The following is a 20,860-nucleotide window of genomic DNA, read 5'->3' on the forward strand; positions in this document are numbered from 1 at the left end:
CACTGGTACTGTCAGATCACTGAGGCAACGTGTTTATTATTGAAGTACTTGTAGTAGTTAAAAATGTGAGGTATGTGAATGTGTACATGAATGGACAGCTGGTTTAGACTGTAGTCTTCAAATAAACCATGAATGCCCAAAAATGAACCATCGCCTTTACGCTTTAATTCTCATTTTCCCATCAAGGCTAAATTAGCATATTCTATACTCACTTATCAAAATAGCTGAAATTACACTTTTGTAATATTTAGTATTCAAATAGTAAAATGGCAATAGATAGTTTATTATATAAAGCTGAGCTTGCAGGAAAGAACAACAATGACTCGAGGTCAAATTATTTTCATTTTAATTTGTGTAGACATATTGGCAATGTCATGATTGAGATTGCAGATATTAAAAGAATTCACAGAACTAAAGTACAATTTTTTTTGTCCTTGTAGAACAAAAGCTAACAGTACTGTCACCAAATAACATCAATGTAAAGTAGCTAAGTATTAAGTTCTAAAACATGCAATGATCTTTGTCACCTCATTGAACTTGCTGCAGTCGTTAAAAAAGAAACAAAGTCCCAAGACCCACTATTAGTCACTATCCAATTACCTATTGATCATTTAAAAAAAAGTCTCTCTTCAACACAAGGTTAACCATTAAAAATGCAATGGAACTCAGGAAAAGAAAGGCTGGACATTGCTTACAGTAAGTGTGGGACAGTCAAAATCCTGGGGCACTGGTAACCTGCACTGAAGTAGTTCAAATACACACTTATATTCAACAACTGACTTCTGAGAGATCAATGTCACGGTTTCATGTTACTGAGTCGGATGTCACGTTCCAGCTCAAACTGTCGATGATCGACTCTGTCCAAGAAAGCTTTCCGTTCGATGTATCTGGGGAAAGAAAGGTTGCATATTAATTCACAAGGGAGGTATGATGAGAATTTTGTAACTGGAGTGCGAAGAGCAAGTAATAGATGCAGCATGTGCTGGAAGTGGCAGTGTCTGGAGGAAGAGGAGAGATGGGTTAATGTTTCAGATGTAATCCATATTGACGGGCCTGCTGTGGATTTCTAGCATGGTTCCATTCTTATTTCCATTTCCAACATTTGTCGCTTTTTCTGTGGAAAGAAATGCATTTACAAACAAATCATTTGGCTTCAATAGTATGATATCCAAGGCAGAGGACAGCATCTCATGGTGCTATAGTTCACAATCCCAATATTTGAAAAGAAATTAACCATGGAATAGTTACAAATAAAGGTGACCCATTTGCTGTCTTTTAAATCTGCTCATACAGTTGACAGGTGCGAGTCCACTGCATGACTGGTGAACAAAACAGGACGATCACTCCTCCCAATACCAAGCACCGTTATCTCTGATTTTGACTCCCTGCGTCTAGCAAAAACCAGGCAGGCGGACAATCGAAGTGGATTGATTGAGGGTTTTACTCACTCCTTCCTTCCCCACCCTGGTCTGATCACCTGCCCTGAGCCAGAACCATCTTCTTCAAATGTGCAGATCAGGCTTCGATCATGCCATCAAGCCTCACCAATCACTTAAACCTAAGGCCTGATTAGAGGGCTGGTGATGACTCCCCTGTTGGCACAGACCCACTGGAGGTCAGATTGAGAGACAGAAGAGGCATGTTTTACAAAACAATTCAGGAAGCCTCAATCAGTAACTTCAGCTGGTTTTGGGTGGGAGTTAGGCCTGGGTGTGCAAATGAAGCCAGGGAGTTAAAATCTCTCCACACGCAAACTGTTACTCACTCAGGCTTCTTGCATAGAATGCTCCATCCCATGGTAAAATTGGAGCTCATCATTTTGCAAACCTCACTCTAAATTACCATATTTTTTTCCTTTACCTTTTGTCTGTTGAGGGAGCAACTCAAGCCATCAGACACACAGATCAGCCAAAAACTGGGGCCTATAAGTCCATATGGTTCCACGGATGCAGAATAATCAGCAATCTGCAGTGGAAACACGATCCCCAGGTAGATTGATTATCTTTCTATCATCTCCTGGCAGTCCTGCTGAGATTAGCTAATTCAACTGGACCAGGGAATGACCCTGAAATCTTCCTGATGCACAAGACTCAATGGTACATCAGGCAGTACACCGACCACCGAGTGCCATTTAACTTCAATTTTTAGGATAATCAAGCTTGGTGTGTCAGGTGGAGACTGCAATCGTGCAATATCTGGATTAGGAATGACCTTTATAAGAAACAGTCACGAGAGAGAGTGTGATTTAATGAGTGAGAAAGAATATGTTGTGGAGCAGCACTGTGTGGGAGGCACATGGTTATTTGCCAGCGATTGCACATAATTAACACATTTTACAGGAGCTTTTTAAAAAACAGAAACACCATTATTCTCAGTATTCAATGTGTGTGTTGTGCTTTTAATATGTTTGTGTTCAGAATATAATCAGTTCATCTTTAGCCCGGCAGAAATTGATCTCGGCAGTCAGAGCTTTTAGCCACAAGATAAGAATGCTCAAAACATGTATAATGACAAAGAATGAACCCAAGCAAACACTATAACCTCCCGCCGAGTTAATTAGGGAACATCTGATGATGAAAACAGATTGAGCAAAGCAAAAAGAGGTCCAGCAATCCAAACAGGGGTTGCACTGTGCATTCAAGGTAAGCTGAAGTGAAATAAGGAAGATGCTTAAAATGTATTGAGAGGAGATCGCCTTTGTTAAAAATATTCTCATTTTGAAATGAAGCCCCTTATAATGTACCAAAGATTTAAAAAAATATATAAAGAAAGGTCAATTAAATCTCAAGAAAATGTGTACACGGTATCACACTATTTAGATGCAGAAATCTACAGGCAATTCCTCCATTTTCACTTTCCAATTCCTTCATTTCATTATCGACTGAAGTTAATTTCATAACCAAAACACAACCATACACTGTTCTGCTGTTCAGGAGCCTACATGCACGCCTAACGCAACATCAGTTCATTCTGAGCAGGATGAAACAAAACACCCACAGTAAAAGCCGATGTGGCATTCAGCCTTCTTGCAGTAACTCCATGCCGGATTTATCACTTGGAAAGACCTCTCTTTCGCCACCCACTTGTGCTTACATGGCATCCAAGAGGGAAGTGGAAATACTGGGACTTTTTCAAACAGGCTCCCAGATTTGTTTTTGTTCAAGTAACTTCTAAACACACAAACTGAAGACCACTGCTGGGTATTTTGTTAAAATTAAACCCCAAAATACCAAGTTACATGCCATTAAGCTATGATCACAACTCTCAATTCTGTTTAAAAAAAGACTCGAGAGCTGTTTCATCCTCAAATATACAGTTTTTTGTTCTTTGTTTGGTTATTTTTAACAAAACAGAATCTTTTCTCTTCGCAGGAGGACAACTGAGAATATTTCATACTGCTAAGCCAGTGCTGTTAAATGGAGAGAGGGCGAGGGCAGGAGCCCCAATCTGACTGAGCACCACCTGAGGTTCAGCTCTTCTCTTTGACAGCCACATACAGATTGGAAACTCTCAACCTGACCCAATCCCACATCAAAATCAGCAACAGCTCAGAAATACAACACTCATCAGCAAAAACAGCAGCAATTAAAAATTCTCCTAAGTACACCATGTCAGGACATATAAATGGCAAAACAATGGCATCAACCTGGATTTTAAAATGATTTCACTCTTTCCCAGGAGGTTAAAAATAACGTTTGACTACCAGAAAAATGATTTTTTAGATAGAAACATTAAAAATAGGAGCAGGAGGAGGCCATTTGGTCCTTCAAGGCTGCCCCGCTATTGATTACGATCAAAGCTGATCATCCAACTCAATAGCCTGATTCCACCTTCCCTATATTTCTCTTGATCTCCTTCAACTCAAGTGCCATATCTAACTGCTTCTTGAAAACATTTAATGTTTTGGCCTCATCTACTTTCAGTGGTAGTGAATTCCACAGACTGACCACTCTCTGGGTGAAAAAATGCCTCCTCATCTCTGTCCTAAACAGTCTACCCTGTATCCTCAGACTGCGATTCCTGGTTTTGGACAACCCCACCATCACAAACATCCTTCTTGCATATTCCCTCTCTCGTCCTGTTAGAATTTGATTGGTTTCCATGAGATTCTCCCTTATCTTGTGAACTCCAGTGAATACAATCCTAACTGACTCAATCTCTTCATAAGTTAGTCTTGCAATCCCAGGAATTAGTCTGGTAAAGCTTCTCTGCACTCCTTTTAGAACAAGAACATCCTTCCTCAGATAAAGAGACCAAAACTGCACATAATAATTTAGATGTGGCCTCGCCAAGTCCCTGTATAACTTAAGTAAGACATCCCTGCTCCTGCACTCGAATCCTATCGCTATGAAGGCCAACATACCATTTGCTTTTTTTGTTGCCTGCTGCAACTGCATGCTTACCTTCAGTGACTGGTGTACAAGGACACCCAGGTCTCTCTGCACATTTCTCTCTCCTAAATTATGATCAGATAGTAGTCTGCATGCATGTTTTTGCTACCAAAGCGGATAACCTCACATTTATCCAAATTATACCACATCTGTCATTCATTCACCCACCCACTCAACTTGTTCAAATCACACTGAAGGATCTCTGCATCCTGCTCACAGCTCAGACAACTCAACTTCACCATACCTCTACATAGCCCCATTCCTGGTACTCAATGTCCCAAACTTGATTTGTATATCAGCACAGTTCCATTGAAGGAAACTATAGGTGAGAAGCAACATTGGATGGTGTCAAAATTACTCCTAAATTGTGAATTAAAATTGAAATTCATATGGTTTTAAAATATACAAGAGAACTTTCAACTAAATCTAATCTTGTTTATCAGATAGCAGTTAAGTCTGAGCAAACTTGTACATAAATAGAGGGAACATACAAATGACTTTGGGAAAGTAATATTATCTTTACACAGAGAAATTACATAGAATGGCCATCATGTTATTCTGACCAGATTTGTGTATACTACCTTCTGTGTTCATATTGCAAAGCTATAGTTGTTTAATATCAGTGTTACTAAAATCAACCATGATTGTTGCAAAAGAATTGCTGAGAGAATTGGGGAGAAGAATGTACTTTTCCACTGGAAGAGTTTTGAAAAAGAAAATGAAATTTGCACATAATCTGCGCATCAGACAGGGAATTGGAATCTTCACTGTTTGGGGATTAGGACAAAGTGTCCCATATTTAACTGGCAAAAGATTGCAGGGGAAGCAAGGAGTTGCAAACACTTTAGTCTGAACCTGGGGAATGGAAGTTTTTAGAATGTGAAAAGAAATTGCCACACTATCAAAAAATATGAACAGCATTCCCCACACAACTGTTCTCTCTCATCACCACCAAAACATAAATAAGTTACAAAATGACTATCAGGTAAAGTACAAAGAGTTGTGCTTTACAAAAGCAAAGAGTAGAGGTGCGGTGCTTAAAACAACAAGAACTGGCTTGATCTGTGAATGGCTAGTCTGCTTGTTACTTATTTTTTGGTATCAGTCTATCATGTGCCTCTGCATTCCTATTATATGAGATGGAGATTAAAATCAACTTCAAATCACTAAAGTAATTTTGTGATGGCCAATTTCTACTACTTGCCAAGTCGGAATTAGTAATTTTAAAACCAGTGCAGTAATTGGATTGCTTGTTATCCTTAGCCAATGTTGACTTCGTCAAGTCATTAATTTTTACCCCAGTTCAAGTGGTTTATGGTAATGGTTGGAATCTCTGATTCGACAACAGCTTTCATTTCACTTTCTACCTTGTTGGTCCACATGGAGCGTGGCAGCAACAAATTAATGGCATTTGAAAGCTGGATTGAACTGATGTAGCTCAGTTGGCAAATGAATTTCCAAATTTGGAACAAAACCCATGTTGCCCTAGAAAATTGCAACTTCGATCCTTGTTTAATGCTTAGTTGGTTTCATCAGGGACAGTAATAGGGACAGTACTGTTGACCTCAGTTACAGAACCAGTGGAGGAGGAAAACAATGGAAATCGGCCAGCATTCACACTCCTGATGGCTACCCAGTAACTAATTTTTTGGAAACGTGCATCAGCAACGGATGAAGCCCAGATCATGCATGAGTATGCTGCTCTCATGATTGAATGGCTTCTTGACACTCGTTGTCTCAGTTCATGTACAAAGAATAGCCATTCTGGGTAAGATACGGGAGAGCTACTGTATCTCAGCAAGAGTCAGTGCCTTCAGAAGGAAATTATTTGAGAACAATGCAGAGCCGAAGTTACTATATCATCACTGGAGAATAATACAATCACTTAATTCACAGCAGGGTTAATAGGACAATGAAAATTTCAATTCTAAATCAGAATTAAGGAAATTAAGAAACTAGCATACGACCAACACACTATATACATCATGAACCGCAATGAAGCTTCATTTGCTTTGCTTTCATCCTCAAAATCTTTCAGCTGAATACTCCCACTGAGAACCTTCAGTATTGATTTAGAATACATTGCAGATAATGATTCTTTTGATCTCTGTTGACAGGAGATAATTCTTTTAATGTGCATGTCTGAATACAACTATCGCACATGACATAAGACCTCACTAACTGGGGAGTCTGTATGGTCAGGTTATATCAAGTATCACACAAAAAAGCTGTCTGTATCAAGTAATGATAAACTGCAGCAGTAGTGGATCCAAAATCCAAGGGGAGAATTCCAATGCATCAAACTATTTTCCATTTATTGTTGCAGGACTGATTTTCACATCCAAGAACACAACAACTAGCATTTAACATAGTACAATGTCACATGACGCTTTGTAAGAGCATTCTCAATCAAAATTTGATGGACGCATGAATTTTATTTGGACAGATGACCAAATGCTTGATCAAAGAGGCATCTTAAAGGAGGAGACAGAAGTAAAGGCAGGGAGGTTTAAGGAAGCAGCTTATGGCCTAGGCTACTGAATGCACAACCACAAATGGTGGCATACTGAAAATTGGATGAAAGAAAGATTGTAAAATGGTCTATCAGTGCTCATCCTATGAACTACAAGGTGCCACTTCCACTATTAATTTGGGGAGGAAGAGGGGAAGCAAAAAAATTTAGATACAAAATACTGATCTAAACACAGAACATTCTAGGATTTTAATTTGATTTATTACTGTCACATGTATTAATATATAGTGAAGCCTATTGTTTCTTGCACACTATACAGACAAAACATACTGTTCATAGACAGGGAAAGGAGAGAGTGCAGAACGTAGTGTTACAATCATAGCTAGGGTGTAGAGAAAGATCAACATAATGCAAGGTAAGTCCATTCAAAAGTTCAACTGCAGCAGGGAAAAAGATGTCCTTGAATTGCTTGGTAAGTGACCTCAGACTTTTGTATCTTTTTCCCAAAGGAAGAAGGTGGGAAAGAGAATGTCAGGAGTGTGTAGGGTCCTTAATTATGCTGGCTGTTTTGCCGAGCCAGTGAAAAGTGTAGACAGTCAATTGTACCTTGGTGCTGTGGAACTTCACCCCAGTTAAAATAAAAACACAGCCACCATTCTGCCCATGTTCCCCTCCCCGCCCAACCCTCCATCCATATCCTCAAGGCTTCTGGACCTAATGCAAAACTTTTCCCTTCCATCACACACTCCCCACCCTAGGCTGTATGCTGTTTAGATCCAGTGAATCCTACAGTAACAGAAGGATGCATAAAAATACTTTGAAAAAAGTAATTTATTTGTAACTTTCTCCTATGTTGAAAAAATAATTTCATTGACAGAGTCAATGGATGGGAGGCTGGTTTCCGTGATGGGCTACATTTTGTAGTTCCTTGCAGTCTTGGGAAGAGCAGGAGCCATACCAAGCTGTGGTACAACCAGAAAGAATGCTTTCTATGGTGCATCTGTAAAAGTTAATGAGGGTAGCTGATATGCCGAATTTCCTTAGTCTTCCGAGAAAATAGGAGGTGTTGATGGGCTTTCTTAACTATAGTGTCGACCCAGGACAGGTTGTTGGTGATCTGGACACCTAAAAACTTGAAGCTCAAGGCCCTTTCTGCTTCGTCACTACTGATGTAGACAGGGGCATGTTCTCCTTTATGCTTCCTGAAGTCGATGACAATCTCCTTTATTTTGTTGACATTGAGGGAGAGATTATTGTTGCCGCACCAGTTCACCAGATTCTTTATCTCGTTCCTGTACTCTGTCTCATCATTGTTTGAGGTCCAACCCACTACAGTAGTGTTGTCAGCAAACTTGAAAATCATAAGAACATAAGAAATAGGAGCAGGAGTAGGCCATCTAGCCCCTCGAGCCTGCCCCGCCATTCAATAAGATCATGGCTGATCTGTCGTGGCTCAGTTCCACCTTCTCGCCCTCTCCCCATAACCCTTAATCCCCTTGCCTATCAAAAACCTATCAACCCGCGTCTTAAAAATACTTAGCGAGGCAGCCTCCACCACTTCAACGGGCAGAGAATTCCAGAGATTCACCACCCTTTGAGTGAAGAAGTTCCTCTTCAACTCCGTTCTAAACCGCCCCTCCTTTATCTTGAGGCTGTGCCCTCTAGTCCTACTGTCCTTTCTGAGCAGGAAGAGCCTCTCCACCTCTATCCTATCCATCCCATTCATCATCTTATACGTCTCAATGAGATCTCCCCTCATTCTTCTAAACTCTAACGAGTACAAGCCTAGTTTATTCAGCCTCTCCTCATAGTTCAACCCCCTCAACTCCGGCATCAGCCTAGTAAACCTCCTCTGCACTCCCTCCAAGGCCAAAATATCCTTGCGTAAGTGCGGCGACCAAAACTGCACACAGTACTCCAGCTGCGGCCTCACCAGTGCCCTATACAGCTACAGCAAGACCTCCCTACTTTTATATTCAATCCCCCTTGCGATGAAGGCCAGCATCCCATTTGCCTTCCTGACCACCTGCTGCACCTGCAGGCTGGGTTTTTGTGACTCATGCACAAGGACCCCGAGGTCCCTCTGCACCGTCGCATGCTGCAGTTTTTCGCCACGTAAGTAATAGTCCTTCCTACCATTATTCCTACCAAAGTGGACAACCTCACATTTGCCAACATTAAATTCCATTTGCCAGTTCCTGGCCCATTCGCCCAGCCTATCTAGATCCTTCTGCAGACTCTCCACACCCTCCGCACAATTTGCCGTTCCACCAATCTTGGTGTCATCATCAAATTTCGACACCATACACTCGGTTCCCTCCTCCAGATCATCTATATAAATGGAAAATAGCTGAGGCCCCAGCACTGACCCCTGGGGCACTCCACTAGTCACCAACCGCCAATCCGAATAGCACCCATTGACCCCCACTCTCTACCTCCTATTTGACAGCCAATCCTCTATCCACGCTAACACCCTACCCCCAACTCCATGCCCCCTGACCTTCTGTAATAACCTCTTGTGAGGCACCTTATCAAACGCCTTCTGAAAATCAAGAAACACCACATCCACCGGCTCTCCTCTATCCACCGCCCTAGACACATCCTCACAGAACTCCAATAAATTTGAAAATCGAATTGGAGGGGAATTTGGCTGCACAGTCATAGGTGTGCAAGGAGTATAATAGGGGGCTGAGAACACAGCCTTGTGTGGCATCGGTTTTGAGGATGATTGTGGAGGAAATGTTGTTGCCTATCCTTACTGATTGTGGTCGATGGATTAGGAAGTTCAGGATCCAGTCACAGAGGGAGGTGTCTAGGCCCAGGCCAGGATATCCATTAATGAAGGTACATCACACCAAGTTCAGGCAATTCACTGGCATTATTCCATTAGGAAAGCAGTACATTTTTAGAAGTGTAGTTACTTGCACAAATTGTGTTTCCAATTAGCTTCTTTGCTAATTTCTGATTGAATGATTTACTGACCTCTGGTACATACAGCATGCATAGTTTATGAACTGTAGAATACTCAGTGGATTTTATGCATCAGCCCATATGTTACAAAGGAGTTATAATGGATTTTGTCTGCAGTGGGACTAACATATCCCTGATTGTCTACAGGTGAACAACAGTATATTACTGCCAACGTCCAAATATTCAGCCTCAATTTTCATCTCCAAAGCAGTTAATGGGAGTTGGAAAAATTCCCAACTTGACCTGCCTGCTTTGGAAGCAAGATCCTGCAAAGATGGGACCTTCACTGGCCAGGGCAAGATGCAAGTTGGGGGTGGGCATGAACTGGGAGTGTATCGACAACCTGGGAAGAAGTTTGGAGACAGACATGAGAATTGCTGGGTGTGGAGATTGTCTGCTTAAATGCATACCTTGGTCCTGTGGAATTTCATCCCAGTTAAAATAAAAGCACAGCCATCACTCTGCCCATGTTCCCCTCCCTCCTAACCCTCCACCCATGCCCTCATGGTTTCCTGACCTCATGCAAAACTCTTCCCTTCCATCCACACACTCCCCACCCTAGACTGTAGGTTGTCTCGATCCAATGAACCCTACAGTAACAGTAGGATGTATAAAAATATTTTGAAAAAATACTTTCATTGAAAGCTGATACAAGTCAATACTCCAGACACTTTTTAATGTAAATATCAAAAATCACAAACCTTTGAAACCACTTATCCGATGTAAACAAACATTATGAAACTGACAGTACAGATCAGAAAGTCTCAGATGTCAATCAAACAACGTTTTCTCTGGGGGCCCTGTTGTTTTAACGAGCAGAATGGTTGCCTGGGTTCTCAGCCAAGACTCATTATGCAAGATTTTTTAAAAACTCAACACTATAATGGATATCTAGAAAAGCTGAAGAGACAGAAAGCAAGAAACATTCAATCCTCTTCCTGTTCACCATACCGATCTCCAACCATCTCCTGCAACTGCCATCTTTAGAGTCTTAACAGTTAAGGGGGAGAGAAAACTATGTAATGCGTTAAAGCTTATCTCTCTAGGACCAGGACTCTGCTACCATGCACGTTATATCACACTAAACATTATCCCTCAGTAAGCATAATAGATTTTTCTAATGTCCATTTTAAATTTATTTTCTAACAATTTAAATTTACATTCTCTGTTCCTATCTTGAATCAATAATTAGTTTGCCTCATCAATTTTATACGTCTTGATGATGTCCCACTTAAGTTTTTCCTTAGATAGAATAGTTTGAGCCTTCGGCTTGGAGGGCCGAAGGACCTGTTTCCTGTGTTGTATTGTTCTTTGTTGACAGGGACATGTTCTCCTTTACACTTGAAATTGATCTTTTGCCCATTACTTTATCTATCCAAACAGAACTGAACAGTAGTCCAAGTGAGGTCTGAACAATGAATTGTACAGTCTTAACAAACCTCTGTTGTACATCTTGTGCTGAAACAATTGGAAGTGGGAGAAGTGGGGTGCATAGGAGCAAAGAGAGTCTTTACTGAAAAGATGGTGACAAAGAAAGGCTGTTTAAAAGATATGTCTCAAATGCATCATACATTAACAAGCTATCCAGTAAGTATAGTTATGGGGCTGTAGTCTGTACAATTTCTCAAAAAAGTTTAAAGCTGTGTAGAAATCTAATTGGGTCTAACACAAAGGAAGGGAATGAAACTTTTGTCCCTTTGATGTACCAACTTCTGATAATGATTGGGGAGGCAGTTTCCTTTTCTTCAAGTCCCAATCTCTGCTGCCACAGAACTATCTTGTAGCAGCTGTTCTAAACTATTCACAAGGCTGGAAGGTCAAAGATTGGGAGGAAATTAAACAGGGAATGGAGTAGTCAAGATTGTTTTTTGTCCCCCTAAATACTGCAATTTCAAATGAAATAATGAAAATAATCCTAAATTACAAAAAAAAACTTGATCTAACCCCAAAATAATCCTTGTGCTTTTCTTATTTTTTACTCAGACTCTTCATTATTTTTTCAAGTTACTTGTTATACATCAATCTTGGACAAAGTGGGTGTGGATATGGAGCTCACAAAACAAAGACAGACAAGCCAGGCACTTAAGCTTTTGCTAAGATTTCAGCATGATTATATTTTCCTTTACACACTCTCCTGATCAGTTACTCCTGTCAAATTCTCTCTCATTTCATTGAGATTCTGTTCCACATCCTACTGTTCCTATTGCTCTAGGTTCTAAAGTACATACTTGTCGACCAATGGCAAAACACAGACATACGGTAGAAGCTTAGGAATCGGGAGACCACTTGTACACAAATCTGCAGACAGACAAAGGCAACGGAATAAAGTATTGAGATCTACGTCTCCTCACCTACTCATTGGGCAACAATCAGATGGTAAACGAGATGGTATCATTTTGTGATAGATAGTGCTAACAATGATGCTCATTCCAAAGATCCATTTCTTTTCCTTTGAGATGCTACAGTTTCTCTCATTTTATCACGCAACATGCACTCACAGCAAAACTATTTTGAGTATCAAATTGGTTCGAGGAAGATGCAGACACATTTACATTTCAGGACCTTACACTGTAGAAGCACAACCTGCTTTGCAATCTGATGAGGAGTAGCAGCTGCATCTTTGTGAAATCATTTTTTGCTGCAGGCTATTCTAACTCAAACACTTAAAGGGCTGCCTGCAAGCTTGATCTTTTCAAAATAAAGTGAGGTACAAATTTAATGTTTTTTTTCCAGCTTATTTCATGAAATATATTCAGCATAATTCTAAATCCCACTTTGAAATCCCGTTATCATTTTGAAAATGCAATTTTCTGTAGACAACTTAAGAGAAAAGATGCCAAGGTGGTAAAGGTCATTCAATACTCAAAGGGCAGTGTGGGGTTTAACATCAATTAACCTACTGAATACAATGTAAATGAACTGCATCTGATTAAAATGTCAAACTAATTTTTATGGTCTGCTGAAAACTGCAAACCAAATTATACAAGTAATAAAATAATTTTAATTGAGATTTGAAATGAGGCCAATGCACATGCTTTCCTCTTTGTACTGTGCTCTCTGCTCATTTTGTCCTTTTTAAATTTCTAATGGTTTTCCTTGAATCTGGTTATTTATCCTGCATCACCATCACTTTTGGATGTTTATAATCAGCTTTCCATCATTTCTGCAAGATTATTAATAATCTTCGCCCCTCCCTCAAATTGGTATTCTAAGTAGCAATGTCCACAAGAGGACTGATCCTGCAATCAGGTTTGCCTAAAAAAAAATGACCTGGGGGGGAGGGGCTCAATTAATTAATTTGTTTATGTTTTTGATACAAACATGGAACACAGCCATGCTTTGGTAGGGTGCTCTGGTGGGGTGAGCTGGTAGTATGCTGAATTCAGATTGCAGCAGATACTAAAGTACTGCTGCACTTAAACAATGGCACAAGCTTTTTCTGGGAAGGTGCTGATTCCTATGTGGGTAGAGAAGCTAGAGCTGTCCCCCTTCATTGGGCAGAGGATGAAAGTTTTTTGATTTGATTTATTATCGTCACATGTAGTGATACACAGTGAAAAGTGTTGTTGTTTGCAAATTATCCAGACAAAGCATACTGTTCACAGAGAAGGAAATGAGAGAGTGCAAAATGTAGCGTTACAGTCATAGCTAGGGTGTAGAGAAAGATCAACTTAATGTGAGGTAGGTCCATTCAAAAATTTGATGGCAGCAGGAAAGAAGCTGTTCTTGAGTCAGTTGGTATGTAGACTTTTGTATCATTTTCCCAAAGCTGGAAGGTGAAAGAGAGAATGTCCAGGGTGCGTGGGGTCCTTAATTATGCTGGCTGCTTTGCCGAGGCAGCAGGAAGTGTAGACAGAGTCAATGGATGGGAGGAGAAAGCACTCAGCAAAGTAACCATTACTGAGGCAGATGGAGAACCTCCTAAAGGAGCTAGTGCACAATAGACATTCTTGGAGGTGATGAACAGAATAAAATAAAAACCAAAAATGCTGGATAATCCAGCAAGTCCAGCAGCATCTGTGGAAAGAGAAACACAGTTAATGTTGAGTCCATCTGACCCTACAGACATTAACTATGTTTCTCTCCACAGATGCTGCCAGACCTGATGTTATTGTTTTTATTTCAGATTTCCATCATCTGCAGCATCTTGCTTTTATATGAACAGAATGAATACTGTTTTGTAAGTCAATGGGCTGCAGGGGAAAGTGAGCATTAATATTCCAGGGCTGAGGAAGACTGCCAAGTAAGCTGGAACAAAAGGCAACCACCAAAAGAAAAAGGTTTTATCAATATCCATCAAGGACTCAACGCAGAGCATGTAACTATATCAACAGTACAGTTTGTGAAGTGCTCCCCCTAACCCACATATTTAACACCCTCTCTGACCATCTCATCAGCAGAGAAACTCCTATTCAGTGAGAGAGGCCAAGGCTTTCATATTTTCATTTCATATTTTCAACCTCTCTCTTGGGCTCCTCAAATTACTTGCGTGGTCAGGTAAAAAGTAACACTCAAAAATGATGAATCTCTTCAGCAACAGATCTGAAGACCACACAGTGCATTTTATGCAGGCACTTTGTAAATCAATAGCTGCACATGGGAATACCACAGAGAATTAGACAAAGGACCAATAAAACTTGTATGATTTTATACCCATTAATGAGGCCTGTACATAATAAAAATGCTAACTCAAAACATCTTCCGTTCCAGCACGTAGCCCCACCCTCCAAAGTTTGAGTGTGCAGAGGTCCACCACCCAATTGCACAAGCTTTGTGCTCTGTTGACATGGGGAACTCAGCTTCACATTGGGGAATGTAATGCTCATTAACTGGAGGGCTAACTATTTGCAATTATTCAGTGAACTACAAATCAATTGTCCAAGCAGAATAGTTAGTTAGTGGTGGCTACCAGAATTACTTCCCATTTATGCTGAATTATCAGCAAAGTGATGGAAGAAGGCATTGACAGTACTATCCAGTGGCATTTTTTCCTGCAATAACTTACTGATATTCAGTTTGGGTTCTGTCAGGGCCTTTCAGATCCAAACCTCATACAGCCTTGGTTAAAACATGGATAAAATTCCCCAGGTGAGGTGAGAGTGGCTGCTGTTGATGTCAAGCCAGCATTTGACTGAGTATAGCATGAAGGAACCTAAGCAAAATATAACTGAATGGAAATGGAGGAAAATTCTCCACTGGTTGGTGTCATACACAGTACAAAGCAAGATGCTTCTGGTTGCTGTAGGTCACTCATCTCAACCTCAGAATGCCACTGCAGGAATTCTTCAGTGCACTGTTCTAGGTCTAAACATCTTCAGCTGTTTCATCAATGTTTAGTACCATTCACAAAGCTTCAGATATTGAAACAGTCTAACCCACATGCAGCAAGAACTGAACAACAGTCAAGTTTGGGCTGACAAGTTGCAAGTAGCATTCGTACCACACATGGCAAGCAATGACTATCTCCAACAAGAGAGAACTGGACCTTCTCTTCTTGACATTCAATGGCATGACCATCACTGAATCCCCCACTATCAATATTCTTGGGGTTACTGTTGACCAGAACATGAAGGTCTATAAAATAATGAGGGACATAAATAAGGTAGATAGTCAACACCTTTTCCCAAAGGTAGGGGAGTCTAAAACTAGAGGGCATAGGTATAAGGTGAGGGGAGAAAAATACAAAAGGGCCTAGGGGACAATTTTTTCACTCAGAGTGTGAGCATCTGGAATGAGCTGCCCGTGGCAGTAGTAGAGGTGGGTACAATTTTGTCTTTTAAAAAGCATTTAGACAGTGACATGGGCAAGATGACCTTCAACTGATGAAGAAGCAGTGCTCCTAAAGCTCATGATTCCAAATAAACCTTGTGTTGTGAGGCTTCTTAATGGGTAAGATGGGTATAGAGGAATATGGGCCAAATGTAGGCAGTTGGGACTGGCTTAGTAGTAAAAACTGGGTGGCATGAACAAGTTGGGCTGAAGAGCCTGTTTCCATGTTGTAAACCTTTATGACACTATCAACTGGACTAGCCATATAAATACTGTGGTTAGAAGAACAGGCCAGAGGCTAGGAATCCTATGGTGGGCAATTCACCTCCTGACCTCCGCCCCTGCCTGCCCCCCCCCCGCCGCCCCCTCCACCCCCACATAAATATCTGACCACTATCTACAAGACATAAGGAGTGCAGTGGAATAGTCTTCACTTACCTGGATGAATGCTGTTCCAATGACACTCAAGAAGGTGTACAACATCCAAGACAAAGCAGTCACCTCCATCAGTTTGCCATTTACTACCTTAAATGTCCACCCCCTCCATTACCAGCACACAGTAGTGGCAGTGTGTTTCATACACAAGATGCACTGCAGCAACTCCACATCATGTTTAAATGGCACAAGCAAATTCCACTAGACATGAAAAATTAAATGGTAGTAGCTGTGAAACGTTTTGCTGAGACAGTTTGATCCAAGAAAATTGATTGTTAATTGTGCATTGGAGCATGAGGTAGGAGGCAGAAAGTGAATCTAGACTGAACTGTTCTCACAAGTCCAAATTATGTATTTAAAATAAAACATTCTGTAAAATTTGCTATTACAAATATTAATTTGTATTCACAGTCCAAATTTCTCATGCTTCTGATGTATTCTTCTGCTGCAGGATCTGTGGGTCTTGAAAAGATTTTACTCTACTCTATAAAATAAGCTTTTCATTAAACAGCTGGCATCTCTTGATAGCATCTTTTATTGCTTAGCTAATGCATTTAATGACTATGGTAGTTTGATTTTTCTAGTATTCATAATATACTAAATCAAAACAGTGTACACAAACTAGTGAACATCAAGTCCTTACGCGGCAGCATGTCTGGCAATGTCCTCATGGCAGCAAAGTTAATCATGAACCGTATTGCTCAAGCAAAACATTTGATTGTTCTGTCAAATGTTGACTATGTAGACAGTTAATCTGGCTTATGTCTCACTATTTCTATAATTTTATGAAACTAGGTTTGCAGAATTCCCAGATACCTTATTGCATCACAGCTTGGTATGGCTCCTGCTCTGCCCAAGACCGCAAGAAACTACAAAAGCTCATGAATGTAGCCCAATCCATCACACAAACCAGCCTTCCATGCACTGACTGTCTACACTTCCCACTGCCTCGGCAAAGCAGCTGGCATAATTAAGGACCCCATGCATCCCGGACATTCTCTCTTCCACCTTCTTCCTTTGGGGAAAAAATACAAAATCTGAGATCACATACCAACCGACAGAAGAACAGTTTCTTCCCTGCTGCCATCAGACTTTTGAATGCATCTACCATACAATAAGTTGATCTTTCTCTTCACCCTAGCTATAACTATAACACTACATTCTATACTTTCTCATTTTCTTCTCTATGAATGGTATGCTTTGTCTGTATAACACGCAAGAAACAATACTTTTCACTGTATGCTAATACATATGACTATAATAAACCAAATCAAAATCAAAGTATCATCATATCATCCTTCTATTCAAATGTGATTAGAATCCATTGCTTGACTCACCAAACGTCCACATATGCATGCTCTTTAGTAAAAATAGTAAGACAATTACAAGTGGGAGCCATGGTTGACTTTTCCTTTTTCCAGTCCAGGGACAGTCCAGGTGGAAGCTCTGAAGTTAGCTTATTACAGAGTTTATCTATCTTTAGTCAAATGAGAGAGCTAAAATGTGATCTTCTTAAATTAACTTAGACCATCATCAAACCACATAGAACATAGAACATTACAGCGCAGAACAGGCCCTTCGGCCCATGATGTTGCGCCGACCAGTTTAAAAAAAACAACAACAATGACCCACTAACCTAAACCAATCCCTTTTCGTCCATAAACCTGTCCACAGACCTCTTAAACGCCCCCAAACTAGGCGCATTTACAACTGCAGCAGGCAGGGCATTCCAATCCCTCACCACCCTCTGGGTAAAGAACCTACCCCTGACATCTGTCCTATAACTACCCCCCCTTAGTTTAAAGCCATGCCCCCTCGTGCTAGATTTTTCCATCAGAGGAAAAAGGCTATCACTATCCACCCTATCTAAACCTCTAATCATCTTATATGCTTCAATAAGATCCCCTCTTAGCCGCCTTCTTTCCAGCGAAAACAACCCCAAATCCCTCAGCCTCTCCTCATAGGATCTCCCCTCCATACCAGGCAACATCCTGGTAAACCTCCTCTGCACCCTCTCCAAAGCCTCCACATCCTTCCTGTAATGTGGGGACCAGAACTGCACACAATACTCCAAGTGCGGCCGCAATTATCTATTAGCCTGTGTGGATGGAATGCGATCAGGTGGCTGAAAAGGAGGGGAGAGATTTGTTCTATAATTTTTGTGGCACATTTGTGTAGCCTGTAAGAACATTGACAAGACACTTGGAACTAAAATTGGCAAAAGCGATAATGCGCACAAAGTTTGCAGAACTGCACTTTCGTGCATATCAGTTGGGAACTCAACAGCCACAAACTGATTGCTTTAAACTAAGAGTTAGGACAAATATTGATTGAAAATTTACTACACAATATTGCATTTGCTGGAATTTCATAGAAGATAATTGGTTTGTAGCTCAATGTCATAACTTTGGTTGATGTCTATCAACCACAACCCTGTGCTGCTTAATACTGTAGGCAGGGACCTGTGTTCAGATTGCAATCAACATTTGCCATTTTGCAAATGTTCAGCTGTATTTTTATTGTGCACATGTTCATGTACTGTTCAGATATAATAAGAGTATTTAACAACAAAACAATATATTTCTTTGCCTACAGTGCGATGCTGTTGAACTGTGTGCACGTAGCCCTGGAGTTACACAGCACTGTGCGCAATGGCTAGAACATAAAGGAAACATTTCAACTGGAGGCTTCTGAAAATTATCAAAAATTATTAGACCACTACAAAGTGAAAATGGTGGTTTAACAGCAAATACAACTCACCCCAGTCTCAACTTGAAAAATGGTTGCCAAATTTGATCTTGAGCATATGTATTTCATTAGTTTGTACAATCAGTCATGATTTTCAAGGCGGTATTGATCACGTCAGGTAGAGGGAAAGGTGGCAAAGGGCTTGGTAAAAGCGGAGCCAAATGGCACCGTCAGGTGCTCTACGACAATATTCAAAGCATTACCAAGCCTGCCATCAGGCGTCTGGCTTGCCGCGGAGGCATTGAGCGTATCTCCGGCTTGATCTATGAGGTTGTCTGCAGGGTGTTGAAGGTGTTTTTGGAGAATGTGATCAGGGACTTGGTGACCTACATTGAACACGCCAAGAGCAAAATAGTGACCACTATGGATGTGGTGTACATGATAAAGCACCAGGGGCAGACCCTGTAAGGCTTTGGTGATTGAGGACAGTATAAAGGGGAACAGACTTTTTCAAGGCGCCTTTGCTGCAACATTTGTCATGAAATCCATTGATCTGGCAACACCCCCTCCCCGGTGCTAAATTAGCCATTTGTGAAGGCTGTAACCTTTAAGATATTGGATGTTCCTGTGCTTGTTACGTTGGTTCCTGTTGAATAACCCTCTTGGAGTGTTTTACTAGGTCACCAGAACAGTTCAAAGGTCAGTGAACAATTCCTCTTGAGGCAGTTTCGAGGGAGTCATTATGTGGTTAGCTGCCCTCTTGAACTGCTGCAGGCCCTGTGGTGAAATTGGTTTGCTCTCCACATTTTGTGGGCTTAACGCTTGATTAAAGAATAATGGACTGCAACATTTTGGGTGGTTACACCTCAAGTACCATGATAGACTAGAACCCTCTTCACTGTATACAGGAAAATCAGTCATTCAGACCACTGAATCTGTTCCAACCATTCAATTAGAGCAAGGTTGGTCTGTATCCCAAAGCCATTTATCCATATCTATATCCATATAGTTTCTCCTACCTTTACTAATGAGTGCTGGATTCGTGAATTTAAGGATCCTGTACTTCACATTTTTATTTTGCCCTGTTCCCTGGAGTTCCAATGTTAATGTAACAAACACCTTTGCCTACACTTATTTTATGCTCCATTTATAGGCATAAACTTCTGATTTTAGGATTTTGATCATGATCCTGGTACTGGCAACAAACCTTGTCTCTGTTCTCTCCTGGTTGTTCAGTATTTAATGTCAGACATCTATCCTGGGTCATGGAGAATTGGGGCCAGGTACTTTGGAGCTATCTATCTTGTCTCTCCATTAGCTATTGCTCCATTACACAGATTTCATGTGTGGCTGAATATTGCCCTGTGGCTATACTCTATTCTTTAACAGGGTTTTTAAAGTTGGTTTGTTACACACTTGATACACTTGGAAAACTTTGGACATTTCTGAAATTCAGTATCTAGCATCACTGATGACATCAATAGGGGCGAGTTATCAAGGGACAACTAGTTTCAGATGAACCATATCCTTTTTTTCAAATGAAGTATTTTATTTTTCAGGTCCAATACAGAAACTTGAAATGAAATAGTGCTGGAAAAATACAACAGGCCCGGCAGCATCTGTGCAGAGAGAATCAATTAAATTGTTGACAACTGACTCAAAACATTAACGAGTCCAACCTCTACACTGATGCTGCCACACCAGCTGACCTCTTCCAGTGCTTGTTCTTTTTCTCACCCCAGATTCTCAGCGTGCTGCTTTCATTTCAATGAAGAAACTTTTTAGGCTACCAGTGCTGAAGATGTGCAGAATTCATTGGGTGGAAGTACCCTCTTAAGAACATAAGAACATAAGAAATAGGAGCAGGAGTAGGCCATCTAGCCCTTCGAGCCTGCCCCGCCATTCAATAAGATCATGGCTGATCTGTCGTGGCTCAGTTCCACTTTCCCGCCCTCTCCCCATAACCCTCAATCCCTTCTCTTATCAAAAACCCATCAACCCGCTTCTTAAAAATATTTAGCGAGGCAGCCTCCACCACTTCAACGGGCAGAGAATTCCAGAGATTCACCACCCTTTGAGTGAAGAAGTTCCTCCTCAACTCCGTTCTAAACCGCCTCCCCTTTATCTTGAGGCT

At 40.8% G+C, this 20,860-nt stretch overlaps 1 protein-coding gene across 2 annotated transcripts in view; it reads right to left on the bottom strand.

Annotated features, from left to right (window-relative positions):
* Positions 1-329: 329 nt before the first annotated feature.
* cfdp1 (craniofacial development protein 1) overlaps positions 330-20,860 on the bottom strand; it is a 200,668-nt gene continuing 180,137 nt past the window's right edge. For both annotated transcript variants that reach the window (XM_080187049.1, XM_080187048.1), the window contains exon 7: positions 330-887. In XM_080187049.1, the coding sequence (XP_080043175.1) occupies positions 797-887 (91 nt within the window). In that variant the 3' untranslated portion in view covers positions 330-796. The remainder of the gene's footprint in view (positions 888-20,860) is intronic.

The sequence above is a fragment of the Carcharhinus amblyrhynchos genome, chromosome 4 (assembly GCF_965287045.1).
Source record: "Carcharhinus amblyrhynchos chromosome 4, sCarAmb.v2.hapA, whole genome shotgun sequence".
Taxonomy (NCBI): domain Eukaryota; kingdom Metazoa; phylum Chordata; class Chondrichthyes; order Carcharhiniformes; family Carcharhinidae; genus Carcharhinus; species Carcharhinus amblyrhynchos.